Source organism: Caretta caretta, chromosome 1 (genome assembly GCF_965140235.1).
Source record: "Caretta caretta isolate rCarCar2 chromosome 1, rCarCar1.hap1, whole genome shotgun sequence".
Lineage (NCBI taxonomy): Eukaryota > Metazoa > Chordata > Testudines > Cheloniidae > Caretta > Caretta caretta.
In genome coordinates, this window is record NC_134206.1 from 222,642,539 (window position 1) to 222,661,363 (window position 18,825).

Here is an 18,825-nt window from a genome sequence, read left to right on the forward strand (position 1 = left end):
TTTAACTTGCATATTTTTGCTCTCCCCTACAATTTTATCTTTGAAGCTGTGGCTTTTCTATTAAATAAACCTTTTGTCTATTTTTCCCCAAGCAGGTCTCTGTTGTGCAAACTGTGTGGCGTGTGTGTGCCAAAGTGAACTGGTATTGAAGGGGCTGACAAAACAGAAGGGAAAAGTCTGAGTGTCTGGTAGTTAAGAACTCGGGAAGGATGGATTTGGGGAGACTCAGGACTGGAAGGGCTGTTAGAGTCACCCTGAAATTGCAAGGAGTAACAAGGCTGGTGGAAGCCAGGGTGAGACTTTGTGCTTGTGGGTAGGCTCTGGGTGTCAGGAATCTGAGCCAGCAAAGCATTAAGGCACCCAAGGTTACAAGGCAGGCAATGACACAGCTCCTTACTGGTCTGTACGATCCCCAGAAAATAAGCCACCCTTTATCCTGATGACATTGAGCGTGAGTGTGTATGTGTGTATATATATATACATATATATGCATGCTAAAGTTAAGACTGAATTCCAGAGACTGGTTTGAACCCCAACAATATTCTTTTTCGTTTGTACGTTATTTTGTTAATAACTGTTATATCTATTTTTGCTATTAAACCATTTGTAGTTCAAGTAAAACTTTTCAGTGTCTCTGCATCTGCATTCCACGCATCCACACCTGGATTGGAAATCTAATATATCTTTATACAATCTTTCAAAGCTGCCTTATCCCTGATAGAATGGACCTTAAAACCTTCTGGAATAAGTTTGTGTGTGTGTATATATTTACAAGCCCTTTACATCAAACAACGCATACCATGCATTTAGAGATTTGAGCCTGATTCTGATCACATTTACACTGATGTAAAGCAGGAATAACTCCACTGAAGTCAGTGGAGTTACACTATTGTAAAACGAGTGTGATTCAGAATCAAGTTCTTTGTCTGAAAGTGGGAAGACTTTTAGAGGTAGGACAATAAACTAGAAATAGTTCTGATGACTTGAGGAAGGCCAAATGTCCATGTAGGGATAAATATGAATCCCATGATGCTGGAGGTGGGCCAATACAGCTGCCAGAGACTTATTGAAAACCATGTGAGCCAAGGTACTGTGAGGCCAAATGAATGCTCAGAGTGGAAAATGAGAATTCCCATCCCGAAAACAAAGAGCCAAATCCTGGAGTCCTTACTCGGGCGAAACTCTCATTGACGTCAGTGGGAGTTTTCCCTGAGAAAGGGCTCCATGGTTTGCCCCAAATATACAATAAAGAGCTATCCACTATATGCTATAGATGAGAATAAGAAATAACCTTTGTACAAATCAAAGGCACACAGATAATCACCCTATTAGAGAGAAGTATAGAGGGCACAGAACTCTTCTTGAATTTCTCCTATCTTTGGGAAGAGATGTATTAAAAAATTGTATAAAGCACCCATCATAAACACATCTGGGATACTAAACAGAAATATATAAATTAAAACAGTCCCAGAACAACAGACCAGTGATACCATCAACTAAAAATGAGAAAGACAAATATATAATTCCATAAAAAAAGGCAATAAGGAGGGAAAGTTAAAATGGTCAAGGAAATGCTGGGCATGAACTGAAAGGCCTTACACCAAAGCCTTGAATACAAGCAAGCAGAAAGTGTGACAGACACCTGTAGGGAGGGAGTTCCACAAATGGGAACTCTGAAGACCCATCTGCCGCCCAAATGAAGATGGAAACTTGGAACAATGGGAAGAAAAACCCAGCTGCTCTGCACTGTGAGAAATTTCATTATTGCAAATGAAGGATGAGCCTCAAACACCTATATTTCTTGGAATGCTGATGTGGAAATAAAAGTTTGGGGCAAGATTCTCATTTTTGCTATGCCTTAATTTGTCAGTGGAATTTCAATCAACTACAAGGGCCTTTTACACTGCCAGGATGATATAAAGGGACCATGAGAATAATGTCTGTAGTCTTTCTAGTCCAGAGTTCTACTGCAATTAAATTTGATTTGCAGAAGAAACAAAACAAAACAACTTGAATAACAACCTCATGTTACATATCGCTAGCAGCATAAATGGAAGGGTAGAAAATAGAAGCCACTGTGGGAACAGGAAGGAACTACCCTACCAAACTCATTCCAAAGCAAACACTAATCTAAAGTGAAAGTCAAAACAAAATAAAGGGCTCATATACATATTATAGGACATTTTTAAAAGGGCTCTCAATTAGGCAGCCCATTTTGTACCTATATATATTTACAGCTTCAAATTATTGCATTTTTACTTCTAGTTTACCATTCGAGCAGTTGGACGCCTACATGCCATTGTCTGCTCCCACAACACTGCACCCATAGTTTTTTAGGGGTGTAAGTTGAGAGGCTGGTTTTTAAAACCATGGCCTTAAATTAGAACAGGGGTTCTCAATCCTTTCCCTTCTGAGGCCCCCTCAACATGCTATAAAAATGCCATGGCCCACCCGTACCACAACAGTTGTTTTTATCCATATAAAAGCTACGGCTGGCATTAAGGGGTAGGAAGCAGGGCAATTGCCCAGGGGCCCACGCCACAAGGGGCACCGTGAGACTAAGTTGCTGAAGCTCAGGACCCCAGGCTGCAGTCCTGCATGATGAGGCTTCAGCTTTCTGCCCTGGGCCCTAGTGAGTCTAACACCAGCCATGAGTGGCGGCCCCCTGAAACCAGCTCACGGCTCCCCAGAGGGCCCCATATCCCTGGTTGAGAACCACTGAATTAGAAGATTCTGATGAGGGCATCCCATGAGGTAAAATGAAACATGCTGTTCATAAGTACTATCACTGTAGTGGACTGAACTACATGGACAATTGGTAATAGGCTATAAAGCCTTTTATCTTTTGGTCATTAATTCAAATCCAGCACATGTCGATAGTCACAGATTAGTAGCTGGAATCTTAGGTTTTGAAATGAACCACATATAGGAGTCCTTAGAACATCCGATGAAGTGAGCTGTAGCTCACAAAAGCTTATACTCAAATAAATTGGTTAGTCTCTAAGGTGCCACAAGTCCTCCTTTTCTTCTAAGAACTATGGTATGGAATATTTTGTTTCAAACTATTTCTACTGTAATTAAAGACAGGCTGAAGAACTCAACGGCCACTCTCTCACCCCTGCAGTAATTCCCTCAATGAATAGGGCAATCTTAGTGAATGCTACGTTAATAGTCTATTACAAATATTATAGCACCTATCTTGCTAACCCTAAGTTATGAAAAGAAGGCTTTGTACCTCTGGGGAGCTAGGAATTCCCATTCCCATTGTAATAAGACATTTGTTTCTTGTCCTGGCAGATCAGAAGACATTCCATTTTTGACATGGGACATCATATGGAGAAAGGCTAATTACGAAATTTTTAGAAGTATCTAATATTCATTACATTATACTTTTCCCTCCTTCCAAGGTCTGTGCAGTTGGAATGCATGATCTTAAAGTACCCTGGCTTATCAGCTGAATGCATATTGAAAGCAGCAGTCCTAAGCTGGTAGGTAGGAAGTGGCCAGGGAAGCAGACTTGGATCCTCTGTGTGGCAAACTCAGCTGGTGTTGCTTCTCACAGGTCCCTGGGCAAGGAACCAGTGGAGAGGGTGGGCTAGGTCTCTCTACTACACCCCACTTGAGAGCTAGGCCCCAAGGCGGGCGGAGACCATGACGCTTCCCGCCTAGGGGCAGGGCTAGGCATCTCTACATCCCCCTTTTTGGGGAAGACGACAAGGACACTGCCCCCCAGCCCCCCAAACACCTCATTACAATGGTCTATTAATGGACAATTCACAAAAAGCAAAAGTAGTGAAACTCGTCAAATGTATTGCTAGAAATTATTCATCTAGCTTGAAGATGGATAAGTACAGAATACACACACTCTCTCACACACATACAGTTACCTGTGAATAAGGTGAGGTCATCCCAAACTCACGAGTAAAACCTTATCCTACACCACATCATCACATATTCTATTGAGGTGTGGTGCGGAATAAAGTTTTTATTGGCATGAATTTATGGTGACTTTACATTACTCATGTAATGCCATGTCCATGTGAGAAAGAGTCATGTATAGATCACTGCATTGTTGTTGTACAAAGAAAAAGAAAAGCACCAAGTGAAACTACATGAATAAAGTGGTGTCCCCCCCCCACACACAAAACCAACATTAAACAAACATGTTTGTTTCATTTTATATGCAAAACTAGTGCCGTTAACATTGGCTGCCATTGATAGGGTGACCATATGTCCCGTTTTGGCTGGAGCAGTCCATTTTTTAACCCTTAAAAAGGCCGTCCTGACTTTTTTGGCAAAAACAGGCATTTGTCCTGATTGCTCCTGACAACTTGATCAGTTTGTCCCACTTTTGTTAAAAAAAAAAGTGGGGTGTGGAGGAGAGGGTGGGGGGCAAGCGACAATGCTAGCCCTGCACGGGGGGGGGGGGAGAGAAAGCTCGGGTGAGCAGCCCCCAGCGCTGTGTGGGAAGGGGAGCTCAAGACCGCTCCCTGGCGGGGGAGCCTTGGGGGGCTTGGACGAGCATCTTGGGTCAGCCCCGCACAGGGGCGGGGGAGGACTAGCCCCATGCAGTGTTCCATTTTCCCTTTGGGAAAGATGGTCACCCCAGCCATTGACTTAAATAACATCACAAATATTATTTTCAGAGCGCCAGAATCCAATACCCTTACTCTTGTTGAGACTTATGTTACATTCAGGAATACTCCTAGAGGTCTTAATGGGAGAAATCATAGAGAAATATACACCACTCTGGCAGTATAAAGGGGTCTTAAAGTGCGTATAAATGCAAATTAGGCCAACTTTAAGACCCTTTTGTGTCTGAAAATAAAGGAGAATCAGGCCCATCATGAATAGACGTGGCAGCATCTATTCCCATTAGGAAAAAACATTCTTAACCCATGTGCCCATGACCCATGACTTTTGGAATGTGGCCCAATGGAAGATCTGGGTGGGGCTCCAAGGGGGGCACTTCCACTCACTGCACAACTACGGTAATCATAGATCACATTTTACATTTTTAAAAAGTTCTAGTACCTACAATTGCAAAGAAAAAATTTCAAACATGAACCACATGCACAGCAATGCTGTGTTGAATTTATGGCAGACAGAACCTGAAACAATAACTATGGGAGATGTGAACTCCTCCCATTCACCACAATGGGGTGGCTTCTTTTGTCAATGTTTATTTATTTTACCAATGGAAGTGAGGGGACATGAGCCTCTCTCTCCAAATCCCAGGAGACATGAGAACAAAAACTCATGGGGCTTTTGGCGAGGCAGAGATTATTTAAGTGCCTCTGAAACAAATGTATGCATGGAGCCCATTTGATCTCCACTTGCACTTAAATACTCATCTGAAGTAGCACCACCTCAAAGAGTTACGAATAACTAGAGGAGAACAAATCTATCCGTGGACTTCAGGCAAGTCATGCCATGGACAAGCCAAGAGCCAACCATGATGGAAAAGAAATAAGGAAAAGGAAAGGGGAGCAGGTTAGATGGTTGTAGCAGGAAGACAGCTAGTGTGGAGTTAGGAATTACTGCTGCACCAGCCAAGGGTGCTGGAACATTGTGCATAGTGGAGGTGCTGATAGCCATTGAACCAAACTGTAAATCCTGTATACTTCAAGCCAGGGGGTGCAGCAGCATCCCCAGCACCCCTAGTTCCAGCACCTATGGCACCAGCAGCCTCTGACACTTCTGCAGGACAGCAGCCCCAGAAACTAATTTGACATGGAAAAATGTTCAACCACATGTCTTTCCTGACTAATAAATGAGATATCACATTCCTTGGTTTCTCTAGTCTACAAGTGAAAACGTGTTTAAAGTGTGCCTTTAAATTCAGTTTATAAAAGAAGCAACAGCTAGTATAAGATAGTTTTGCCTAAGGCCTGAATGAAAAGGTGTTTTTCAGATTTCCTTTCCCAACTACCCTAATAAAATCATAACCTCCTTAATTTAAACATAACATGATTAAATGTAACATTAAAGGGCAAAGTGTCCAGTTGGAGCAACTTGTCTAGATGGCGTACAGCAGGAATAAAGGTTGGATTCAAATTCATTACATAACTTTACTACTGGCTGCAGGAAGGGGTTAACGGCAAGATAATTGTATGTGCAGATGTTTCACAGATGATAAATTGGGAGGAGTTGTGAACACTAAGAAAGACAGAAAAATAATAAAAGGGGACCTAGAGAAGTTAGAAACATGGGCAGAAAATAAAGTGAAATTCAGCATGGGAAAAATGTAAACTAATCCATCAGGGAAAAATAATTCAAAACAGTCAGTCACTTGAAGAGAGAAACCTTAACAGCAATGATACGGTAAGAGACAGATCACAGCCAGTGTATGGAATTGTGGCCTCACATCTCTCCTTGATGGCCACTGGTCCCCAGTGACACTGCAGTAGATGAGTGACTGAGTTACTTTGGTGCCCCTTGTTCGCCTTGTGCATGGTTTTATGCCAAAAGAGGATAAGTTTGTCGTATACTTCCTTTTCTAGTAGCAAACTCTCGACACCTGACCAAAAAAAAAAAAAAAAGAATTCTGTCGCTACCTAAAATTTGCATAGTTGGGTGTTACTTGAAAACATCAAACGCAGCAAATTGTAAAACCCAGGCCAGAAAAGATTGAGTTAAGCCTCCATGCCAGAACAAAGAGAAAAGGAAAAAGAAATCTGTGAGCAGATCACTTATTTCCCAGGCTTCAAGCACCCGTCAAGTGTGCTTGTCATTCATCAACCAATTCTCATCTGTCCTCAGTGTGGACTCTCTAACCACAGTCCATTTTGAGGGGGAAAGCTGAAGACTTCTTTGAAGGAAAATCAAATATTCTAAACATACTACAGAAGGGCAAGATGAGGAGAAACTCCTAGGTGGTGGGACAGAAAGTTCACAGAAGCAGTGCCAAGGAAAGGCAGGAACATTTATTTGACATAAAGGGTAGGGTAGGATCTTAACTTTGAATTGCTACTACAAGTTTTGTTTTCAAGAAAGATAGTCAAATAGGTTCACTCCTCTGAGGAATCAGCCTGACTTAGACAAGGCAAAAACATATTGTTTGAACTACAATCAGGGATCCATGTGTAGGCAATTCAGTTACTGTTGCATTTGCTGTGAATTCATCCCATTCTGCAGAATTATGCTCCTGATTCTAAGCTTCCATTTTTAAAAAGGATGTTTCCAGACCTCACATTGAAAATAACCTTAACTGGGACTGTTTGCATAGTAAGGTCTCTGTCATCCCCAAAACCACAAAAGGAAGCAGAAGATATTGTGTCTTGGAAACTCTCATCCCTAGGCGGACATTTTCAAAGATTTGCGAAAGATTGTAGCCTTAATTCCCAGTATCTTTAAAAAGAGGCCTTCGGCTATCTCCCCACAAGTCACTTTGAAAATACAGGAGCTATAGACCAACATGTATTTGTTTTACTTGTTCTCTGGCATGGCAAAATCCACCTTCATTTTGGAAACAAGTATACTTTTGTATTAAAGACAGCCTCCATTAAATAGACAGCGCTGAAGGTACTTTGGCAGGTGAAAAATAACTCACTGATTTGCTAGGCTAAAGCATTCTTTGTTTTTCTTCCATGTTGAGTGAATTTCTATGATACCACATTGTGGGGTTTAAGGAAAATTGTTTCTCTAGCTTTGGATTGTCCTTCTCTAGCACTGTCCTCTTACTTGCTTTATTGATTATTACACAACACAGTTGAAAACTATCTGACAGGCCTGTACTAACTTGGATATTAAGGAAACCTTTCAGAATTATCTATGAGTTTAGGGCCAGATTTTGAAAGGTATTTAAACACTTACATTTCAGTGGGAGCTAGGCACCTAAATACCTTTAAAATACGCCCTTTCCTGTATTTATTTATCATTTTCAAGGTTTTTACTTCCTTTTTCAAGGTTATATTTTTTCAAGCCAATTATCAATAATTTTCATCCAGTGCCCAATACTATCTATTATGTTTGTAGACTTTGGGTGTACAAACAGTAGAAATCTTCTGTAAATTTGTACAGTTGCCAGCTACAGCTCAACATCCAGGCCTTGCAGAGACTTCTTTCTCAGGCTTTTATTGCCAAGATACTTTAAAAAAAAAAAAGACTACATTTATCTCTGGTGTAACTCTAATGAAGTCAGAGATGTTGCACTACAGATTAATTTGGTGCAGTGTGTCTAAAGAAACATAATTTCACAGAAAATAAAAGGCCCAGTGAGGCAGAACAAAAAATATACACTTCAATGTAAATCCTCACACTGTCTCTCTCAACAGTCAAGGCTTTTATGGCTGTTCTCCTGCCTGCCTCTAGTTTCATAACACTTATCCCAGATCCACTGGAACTGACTTGTTTAGACTTCTTTTCCCTGGCTCCTTCTTAAACACCGTGATCTCCAACCTTTCCTTGTTGACTTTCCATCTCAGTTTACTCCCTGGTCCTGCATCCCCCTCCGCTGCTATCTCAGGCCTGACCTGATCTAAGCCTTGGTTTTCCCTAGTCCCTATCCCCTCTAATTCTTTGAGAGCTTCATCTGCATAATTAAGGACCATATTTGTATGACATCTAGTCTGTTTTAATGGGACAGTTGACATGCAACAAGCTCCTTTATAAAACTGATGTCTAAAGGCTCAACAGAAATGGTGCCATCTTCTGCATGTTCATGGAAAAATGCCAACAGCAGACAAGAGAGCTGTAAGAGAAGATGTCTGTAACCTAGACTGAGACACTTGTAGCATTTTGTCTTTATGACAAGTGAAAAGATGTGTTGCATTACAGACCGCAAAACTTTTCCACTTAAAGTTCTGCATATCTCCTTCCACTTAATGATTTCACAGTGCTTTGTAAGTAATGAGTTAAGCCTGTGAGGTTTATGACATTATCTCCATTTTACAGCTGGAGAAACTGAGATTCAGGGAAGTTAAGTGGGTTGCTCAAGTCTGTAGCAGAGCCAGGAGCAGAGGTGTGCTGTCCTGGCTCTCAGTCTTGCGTTCTAACAAGTAGAAAAGTAATCCTCTCCCAGCCAGTTGTACGTCCTTCTGGTAGATATCAGACATACTGCACAGGACAAGCAGGAAGGAGTCTGTGATCTGTGGATGTATATCTGGCCCAATACACAAAGCTGTAGTTTCTGTCTCCCTTTATTATACTGGCATTGTAGCCTGAAGAGCACATGGAGTGTTCCAGACAAAGTAATTCCTTTTAGACTATCTGAGAGTCTAGCAGAAGTCAAATGATCTCCTCCCATCCTCCAGTGAATAGTTCTTTGATGAGCTGACACAAAATATCATCCTGCAATATAAAATGAGAGCACTGGGCTATCCACTAAGCATTGGCCACCTCCCCACTAACTCACGGCAGCTGAGCATAGTCTCTAGAACTATGCAAAAAAATTTGCTTCACTTTCAACATATTGAATATCAGCATTGTTTCAAGCTCAATGTGCACTTCCTAATCAATTATTGTTCCTTCAAAACACTTTTGGTGACTTTTTTTTAATTTGCGCTTTTTCTGGATATCCGTGAACGTCAAGAGGCTGCAAAAAAAAATGCATTTTGAGTTCAACCTGGGTTTGTGAGGACAGGCCTCATGAGCAAATCAAATTCATGTAAGTACACAAGTCCCACGGGTTCTAGTTCTGGAAAAACAATGAATCTGTGTGGATATTCAGAAAGCCCCTGAACCCGAACCTTGCAAAATGGCCTACAGATGGAGGTGTTTTCAGCTGGATTCACAGCAACTGTAGGACAGACTCCACCTGAGAAAGCTTTGGCGTTCTTCATGGAATTGTCTACCTTGAAACACAAGCCTTTGGTATCTAAAGTCCCTACACAGTCTTCTGTAACTGTCCATCATTCTGGGTTCCCATAGAGGCAACAGACTCCCCAAGTATCCCATAACCCTCTACCAGTGAATTTAGTTGGCATCCATACATTGCATGGTGAAATGTAGGATATCCATTAGTGCAGGGATGCTAAATCTGCCTATACACTCAAAAACTCTGGTTTCTACAACATGTTTTACAGAATTATCATTTCAGCTGCCATTAGGCCAGAGCACCCTTCTGCCTTGTTTGAATGCCAGTATAAGTTATATAGTCACTGATCAGTCCTGCAGGGTTTGGATGATTTCCTGTCCAATCTGAGTTCAACAATTCTGATGACCAAATGGACAAGATGGTGTCTTAGTTGGTCACAAATATTAACACAGGATAGTTCCAGTTCAAGCATTACCAGTCAGATATTGAGCCATGTAGACAGCACACTGAAGTTGGGTGTGATACTTCTGAGCCTGAGCCTGCCTAAACTGGAGTTTCCTCTAAACCTGAGCCTGCTTAAACCTGATGAGTCATCCCTGAGCCAAAGGATGTGATGAGTCATGAGAGGCAATTACCTGCTGGTCTTGTGATAGGCCCCACACTATTCAACCAGGGTGTAGCTAATTCACAGAGCATGACCCACTCAGGTGACCCAACTCAGGCATATAGGCACCTAAGGGAAGCATCCTCTCCTCTCAGTTCAACATCACTAGCTAGATGGGAGCATTCCCGACAGCCTGCCCTTGCTCCTGCTTCTGCTCCAGTCTGCTCCTGCCTCAGCTGGTGGTCCAGCAAATCTGACGCTGGGCAGCTTAAACAACTTTCTCAAAAGACATAAGCAAAGCCACCAGGGCCAGCTTGGTTAGGGTAGCTGATATCAGAGCGTGTCAGACATGGGAGAAGGTTTGGACCAGAGTTATTTACCCTTCCTCTGACTGCTTCATCACTTGGTGTATGAACTGTTGCAGAGTCCACAGTGGTTGCTGCTTTATGAGATACTTTAGCAACTTTTCCATCACTATTTTCTTGGTCTTTCATACTTTCAGCTCCATCCCACAGAGCTTGGTATCCCACAACCTCAGGTACGATGTGCAACAAGTCAAAGTGGCCAAGGCTTGGGATCAGCCAGGTGGGGGAGGGAAAACTAACAAATTTGGGGTACAAAGCCTTGCAATTACAAACAGAGGCTTCTTGCTGGTTCTTCTTTCCCTCCTCCTGAAGGAGTCTGGCTCCCAGAACTACCCAAATTCAGAGACAGAGAATAACCTTAAAAGGCAGTCTCTTAATGGAAATTCTTTTAATGGAGCCACTTGTTTCCACTGAACTCAGCCACAATCCACAACTCATGGCTTAGTTCACTGACAATCCCTGCAGAGTGCAACTACCTCTTGCAGATAAAGCAAAAATAAAAATCATGTAACTATTTTTAAATCCCAAAACAAGCAGCTCACATAGGCTGGATTTTAGCCAATGTCTTCCCTTATCCTTTTATCTGAAAATACTTAGAACATGTACAACATCTTCAAAGTGCTTCACGCATATTAACTAATTAACTGGAGTGGGTGAATGCTGAATGACAAATGCCAGGGAACTACACGTGTTGGATTGCTCTGTAATTTTGATCAATGTGCTCTCCACTTCTCTGACATTGGGTTCTGCCTGCCATTCAGCAGGTCTTTAGCCTTATGAGGCACCTCATGCCAAAGTCTGGCAGCTGACAGCCATGTGTGCCTGTGAGTGTTTAAACATAAAGTAGTTGCTCTCGCTGCTACATGCTAGTACACTTTAATCTCCAAAATCCTAACAGAAGTAAGTAGACTAAGAATGTAATTTATGAAGAAGAGAAAGAATCAGATACCTTGCAGTCATTCTTTTCCTTGTAGGACTTGTCATTCTTACTGTGGCTGACTTGCACTAAAGACTGATAAACCTTCTTACCAGTTGGATCTCATGTTTTAGAGCCAAAGGGTTAAATTCCCCTCTGGAGTAATTGCATTGATTTCAATCAAATTACACAAGGGCTGAATTTGGTCCACAGTAATCAAACAGTAAACTGTGAGGTTTTTAAAGTTTTGGCATTCAAAATATCAGGTTCAATCTCCAATCTAGCAGGTGGATGAAAGAAAGCTCCAGTTGTGTCTTTTAATGTGAGATATTTTTGCTCTGCCATTTTAGAGGTAGCTGGAATAGAACAAAGGTGTGATACACCTCTCCCACCCCCTGATGCAGAATCATGTGGATGGGTAGTGGTAGCAGATTTGTAAGAGCAGCTGTAAAGTCTGCCCTGGTGTTCTTGGCAAGGTGTGAAAGGATGGTCCAAACATCCTTTTCACAAAGAAGTAGAAAATGAGATCTTCTGGAGAAGAGTCAGTAGTTCTGTAATCTTCAGTCTGGGAAAGGTCAGGGAAACATGTAAGAGACTTTAAGGAACTCCTCAGATCATGATCCCTTCTTATTAGCCTTGTCAGGTAAATCTCCTGCCTCCTTTGTTTTCATGCTGGTTTGGGTTGTGAATCCATCTGGAGAATTAAAGGCCCAGAAGTGCCTCCTTTGAGGATCAAAGCACCAATAATGCTGAATATCTCAGTGCAACTAGCAGTGACAAGTGTGACAACAATGCCAATGGCTGGAGCCGTAGCTCCTACACATCAATGCTCATATTGCTGGGACCTCCCATCAGGCTTGGGATTGAGAGGCTTCCTTAACTAGTCAAAGTGTGTGGTCCATGAAAAATCCATGTGGTGAAAGGCATTCATTAGACCATACAGATGATCATACTGTGCCTATGTCCTGGGCTTTGACCCAGTGTGTAATTTGTAATGAAAGAGGTGTCAGAATTCAAGCAATTAAGTGCTGGGGCTCAAGGAATTTTTTTACATTAATAACCGACACAGCAAGCCCAGAGGTGCTGGAGCTAAGAACTGCCAAGCCCAGAGGTGCCGGGGCTCAGGCCTGGCAAGCCCTGGCACAAATTAAGCACTGCTTTGACCTAAGAAGAATGGAAAAAGGAGAGTTGAGTGAGTGGAAGCCTCAGGAAGGTCCAGCAGGTGTCGAGAACATTCTCAGGTATACACAAAAGTGAGATGGTTACCCAATGGTGAGGTGTGCTCTTCTCCAAATGCAGGCCTTGACCTGTGCTTGTCGGAAAGAGTGTCACTTTGACCACCATGCTGGAACTGAGAGCTGGAGGGAATTTACATCAGGATTCAGAGGATTTTGAAACTTCCAGATAGCCCTCTGACTCTGATGCATAGGGAGCTTGCAAAGGCATTTTGATTGTATTGGAACTCTGCCATGGGGCTTATTCAGTGAGGCCTGCACTGAAACAGAAAACTCCAGTGTACAGTCCCAAGTATCAGCAAGAAACTTCACTCAGTTCTGCCACTTTCCAGGACTTCATCCTCAAGGCCTACCAGGGTAAGTCAATCCGAATTACAGGCTGTTTTGAAAGATGCTAACTAAAGCATGATGTGCTCTCCATAAGCCATGATGACTTGAGGCAACATCTGCAAGCAGAATTTGCATTCAGAAACACTGTGGTTCATCGCAAACAATAATTGTGATCGTCTGTGACTTTCTAGTCAATTCAGGGCACTGCTTGAAGCCTGATGGGTTGAATCTGAGACATTCTGGAGACGGAATGCACGTATACACACAAAGAAATAAAGTAAAAAACTGCAAGGACAAAGGCTGACGTGGTGCGCTGAAGTCTGAACACATATTGTTATGGATACTAATATGTGATTAGAAACAAAAGCAGGCTCCACTGCTTTTTCCCTCCACTAGAGATATTGTACTGCAGCAAGGGACAATCTGTATCTATGAGAAAGCAGCAGCATATTGACAGAAGCTGAAGTCATTGAAGAGACTCTTCTTTGTGTTTTGTTGTTGTTGTTTTGTCCTTGGAATTAAATGAGGTAACTACAAAAAAAAAATCAATTATTTTGTATCATACCCTGTGATGGGGCTTACCAACCCCTCACTAATTCTTGGGGAGTGATGGAACAGTACTGGGCCAAGAAGGCCCCGCCCTCAGCAGCTGCAGAGCATGCTTCAAAGGGAGAGCCTGCTTAAAAAGGGACTCTGCCAATCAAGCAGGGGGAGAATGAAGAGGTTGTCTGCCGGAAGGAAGCCAGTTAGTAGCTTTTGAGACAGAGGAATCTGCAGGGTAAGGGACCTGACCCCTTTTTCTTTCCCTTTCTCCCTGACAAGGGGGAATAAATGGACACTGAGAAGGAAGATGGGAAGGCTCTACTGATTATTTGAATTATTGAAACTGTTTGAGCAGCTCTCTGCACTGGGAGGGAAGCAGAGTGCCATGATCATACCCCAAAAGGAGGAGACAACAGGGGAGGTAGGAAGTGGTCCAGGGAAGTTGGTCTGAGGGATGAGCTAAAGGCGACTGAGACACTCCTCACTCTTTCCTCCTTGGACTCTGGTTTGCGACCTGGTGAAGAAGGAAGGCCTGGGTCCCCCTACCCTTCCCTTTGTCTGACCAGGAGAACCCAGGGATTGCTGAGGAGTGACAGACTATAACTCAGCAGCCAGGCCCTCAGATTATCTGGCAAGGCCATCCCAGGACTTTAGGGAGTGTTGAGTTGTGGCTGCCCACTAGGCCTGCTAAACCCTAAGTGAAGCCCAACAAAAAGGAAGCAGGGATTGCCAGAAAGATTCTTCAAACCAAGGAAAGAATCAAAGAGGACATTTCATCAAAATGAGCACTGCAGCTGCAGAAGGCAACACTACGATAGAGGTGGTCAAAAAATGAGTGTCAAAATTGGCTTTGTGACCAAACAAACATTTTTGTGGACAGCATCTACGGTCTTTGAAGAATTTCAGTTTTTCATCAGAAAACCAAAAATGTCTGTTCAACATTAATCTGTGTCCCCTACATCTGCTACAGTGCCTCATGGGAGTTGTAGTTTGGATACTACCTGCCCCTGTTTTCCTTTATGGGCTGGGCTCTGCAGTTGGACTACATCTCTTATGAGGTACCATTATCATATCATGCACCATGCTAGTTAAACCAGAGGGGAGACTGCAATGTATTATGGAAGATACTGGCCAATCAGGTAGTTTGGGCAGTTTTGGGCTAAAAAATTTCAGTTTTCACCTGCAATGCATAAAAACAAAAATCAAAATGGTCCATTCAAAATTTTGACAAAACTGAATATTTTTTCATTTGCATAAACATTTTCTGGGGCGGGGTGACAGATTTCCAACCAGCTCTATTCTTCACATGCAGTATTTGTAGTAGAAAACAAATTCAGGGCTGTGGTGGATACATGCCCTACAGCCTCAGCAGCAAATGTCACCAGTCCAACAGCTCAGCACTTTCAGCTCAGGATTTTCCATCCCTGGTTTCAATCAGGGAGTCCAGACCAAGATGCAGAGATTAGTTACGCTACTCTGATATGTTACAATCCTCTACACTCAGCATTTGTGTTAGCCATAATAAAGCAGCAATGGAATGAAATATACTAAAAGGAGGGATCTGTCATCATTCTACCATTAGACACCATATAAATGAATATGGAAATTTTAAATTAAGAATGAACTGCTGTTAATCTTATGATATAATCTTCTTCTGCCTTAATTATTAAAAATAAACCTGAACACGGTAATTAAAATGCAATGATTTCTTTAAAGATATCTTGATACTCAAGATAATTTACAATCATTTTGAAAAAAACAACAACCCAGAGATAACTTGAATTGTGCCTCCATGCATTATGTATATATTAAGAAACCACCTATCTAATCACTACTGTACATTTTCAGGATTGCAATGGTAAATATGTAGAAAGAAAACTTACTTCTTCCTCCTCTAAGCCAGTGAGATCCCAGAAGTAACCTAGTCTCATCTGTAAACGCTTCCATTGTTCAAGAAACATGGTAGCTTCAACAACAAAAACAACAACAAAACACAGTTAGATTTTAAACTATAAACTCAATGTATTATTAATAACAATTAATTATTATTATTATGTACTCTTTGCAATTCAGTATTATCTACAGGCCCAAGTTCTGTGAGGGACCTAATGTGCTAGGTGCTGTACAAATAGAGCAAGAGATAGTTCCTATCCGAAAGAGCTTGTAATTTCATAGGCTGTGGCTACACTTGCCCTTTACAGTGCTGCAACTTGCTCGCTCAGGGGTGTGAAAAAACACCCCCCTGAGCACAGCAAGTTACAGCGCTGCAAAGCGCCAGTGTAGACAGTGCCCCAGTGCTCGGAGCTAATCCCCTCATGGAGGTGGAGTACCAGGAGCACTGGGAGAGCTCTCTCCCAGCGCTGGCGCGCGACCACACTCGCACTTCAAAGCGCTGCCGCGGGAGCGCTTTGAAGTTTCGAGCGTAGCCATGCTCTTAGAGTTTAAGGCAAGAAGCCCTCACCAGATCACCTAGTCTGACCTCCTGTTTATCACAGGACACCAACACCACCCAGCACCTGCACACGAAGCCCAACAACTGAAATTAGCCCAATCTAAACAGATAACAGACTACAGGTCGGAGAAAGAAAGTATTAGTCTGATTTTGCTGATTGGGAACAGAGTTTGAGGAGCTTGCACAAAGGCACTAAGGAATTCTATGTCGGAACCAGGAGCTGAATCCAGATCTGCTTTTCCCACAAGACCATCTCTCTCAATGTACCTTGTGCCATTCTACAGTTTATGGACTCAAAATATAGGGAGACAAACTCCAAATCTGAATACTCAGCCACAACTTCCCAGATAGAAGATTTGTAACTATTCCCAATTAATCAGAAATAGAGGACAAAGTTAGAAATAGGCTACTTCTGAAAAAACCCTAAGTACCTATGGGTAACCGGAAAACTTCAGCAATCCTCATGGGGCACACCATATGGGTACTGAGGATGTCTTTTATCCTGGCATGCCTAACAGTGTTATAGTTGAGCATTTTTGATCCATTTAACCCAGCCATGTGAGGTGTTAGACTCAGAGGGTATGCCTACATTGCAGTGAAACACCGTGGCTGGCCAATGGCAGCTGACTTGGACTCATGGGGCTTGAGCTGTTTAACTGCAGTGTAATCATTCAGGCTCAGGCTGGAGCTCAGACTCTGGGTCCCTCCCTCCACCACAATTTTACAGCTCCACAGCCCAAGCCCTGTGAGCCCAAGTCAGTTGACACAGGCCAGCTGCGGGTGTATCACTGCAGTGTCGTCATACCCAGGGTGATTTTCCTGTAAGTGGTGGGACACAAATTCCACCTCCTGCCTTTCTTTCCCTTTTCCTTGACACTAGGTGGCATATGCTGTGGTGCTTCAACTCTTCTCATGTTTAGACTCTTCTGCCCTTCTTCCCATAATTGTTGCTTCTTCTTGACAGCCTGTTTTTTTGTGGCTTTTGATTGTATGTTGTGGAGTCATGTCCATCTGTGCAAAGTGGGTGTGCAAACATTATTGAATCAGAGTAGTACTTTACTCCCACTATGCAGAGGCAACACATGGGGGGGAGGTGTCACGTTGGGTCAGATCCCCCCCAGATTTCTCAGGCCACCTATCACCAGGATGTCCATCAGTGAGGAAACAGTGGCCCCCTCTGGCGGCGGCACTCACTGTTTGGCTGCGCAGGTTGGGAAGGGAGGAAGCAGCAGGGGGCTGGCTGCACGCTGAGCTCCCACCCCTGCTACATGGGACTGCTTCTCCTTCCCTGCTGCTGGAGTCCCAGCGCTTCTCGCTGCCTGCTTTGCAGACCTCCCACTGAGGGGAGCCAGTGGGGCATCTTCGAGATTGGGAAGAGGAACTGCGACACGGTGTTCAGCACCAGGCAGCTCAAGTGGAGCCCCATTCAGCCCAAGAGCCCTGGGCGGTGAGTGCGGGGAGCAGGTTGTGGGAGGGGGAGAGTGGGAAATGAGGTGTAGACCCTGCTGTGGCCTCCAATGTGCCTATCAAGGAGAAGGTGATTTGGGGGTGTCATATTCCCCCGTCCAAGAAAAAGGGACTGATAATTCTCCGACTTCTTGTTATCTGAGACAATCCAGCCCAAGCACCATCCCACCCTGGTGCCACCCTGATGGCACATGGGGAACTGTGCATCCCAGCTGCGTTGGGACTTCTGTTGGTCTTGTTTTGAACACTTGCTAAATTGATTGAGGATAGTTCAGGCAGGGAGGGATGTCTGAAACTTCTGAGAGGCTTGGCAGCCACAGGGCAGTGAGCAGCAGGAGCGGGAGGAGGTAGATGATAGTGTATGTTGTCTACACACATATCAAGTTTCAGGGGGTGCAGGCAGAGGCAACACTTGGGGCAGTCATGTGCTCCCACAAAACCTTTCAATTGTGCCAAGGTTACATGTTGCCTCTCTCACTATGCATTCACCCTGCACAGATGTAGATAATTGTACAAGGTGCAAAGCAATGGGGAATTAGATCCAGATTCTTTTGACAGTGGTCACCTTTGGTGTGAGTGCCAAAGCAAGGTAAAACTGGGAAGCGTTCTGGTGCCCATGACGAACCACATAACTTCAGACTGCATAGATGAGCTGACTGAATATAGATGAGCTGATTGAATTTTAATCTGACCTTACACTGGGCTCACCCAGACTTTTAGTGATGGGTGACTTCAGTGTCTAACCAGACAATAGAACTTCAGAGTTGGCTCAAGATCTCATTGCTGCCAAGCCAAGCATGGGAGTTTCTAAGTCAAAATGTTCTGGCTGACAGATCTTGTGAAATATGGGGAGGAAGGAAGAAATCTTTTCTTCACAGCTGTTTCCCTTCAATGAACTCCATCGCTGAAGAGATAATTCAGCCTGATGCCAGAATTATTCTGTCTATTAACAAATTCTGATACAGGGAGTTGCACTAGAGTCAAACAAATATAAAAAGTACACATCTGACAGATGGAACGGTCATAAAACCAGAGTAAAAAGTGTGCTCTAGAGCCAGATTTTCAAGAACTCAGAGCAAAATTTTCAAATGTGCAACATTCACAGTTAAGGCCAGATTTTTCAAAATATCTCAACTCCCATTTAGGCACTGAAATG

General features: G+C 43.1%; 1 protein-coding gene across 1 annotated transcript in view; it reads right to left on the reverse strand.

Annotated features, from left to right (window-relative positions):
* The window catches only part of ANO2 (anoctamin 2), a 262,392-nt gene that overhangs the window by 125,460 nt on the left and 118,107 nt on the right, over positions 1 to 18,825 (reverse strand). The window contains exon 11 of the mRNA XM_075120949.1: positions 15,634 to 15,716. Within this exon, the coding sequence (XP_074977050.1) occupies positions 15,634 to 15,716 (83 nt within the window). The remainder of the gene's footprint in view (positions 1 to 15,633; positions 15,717 to 18,825) is intronic.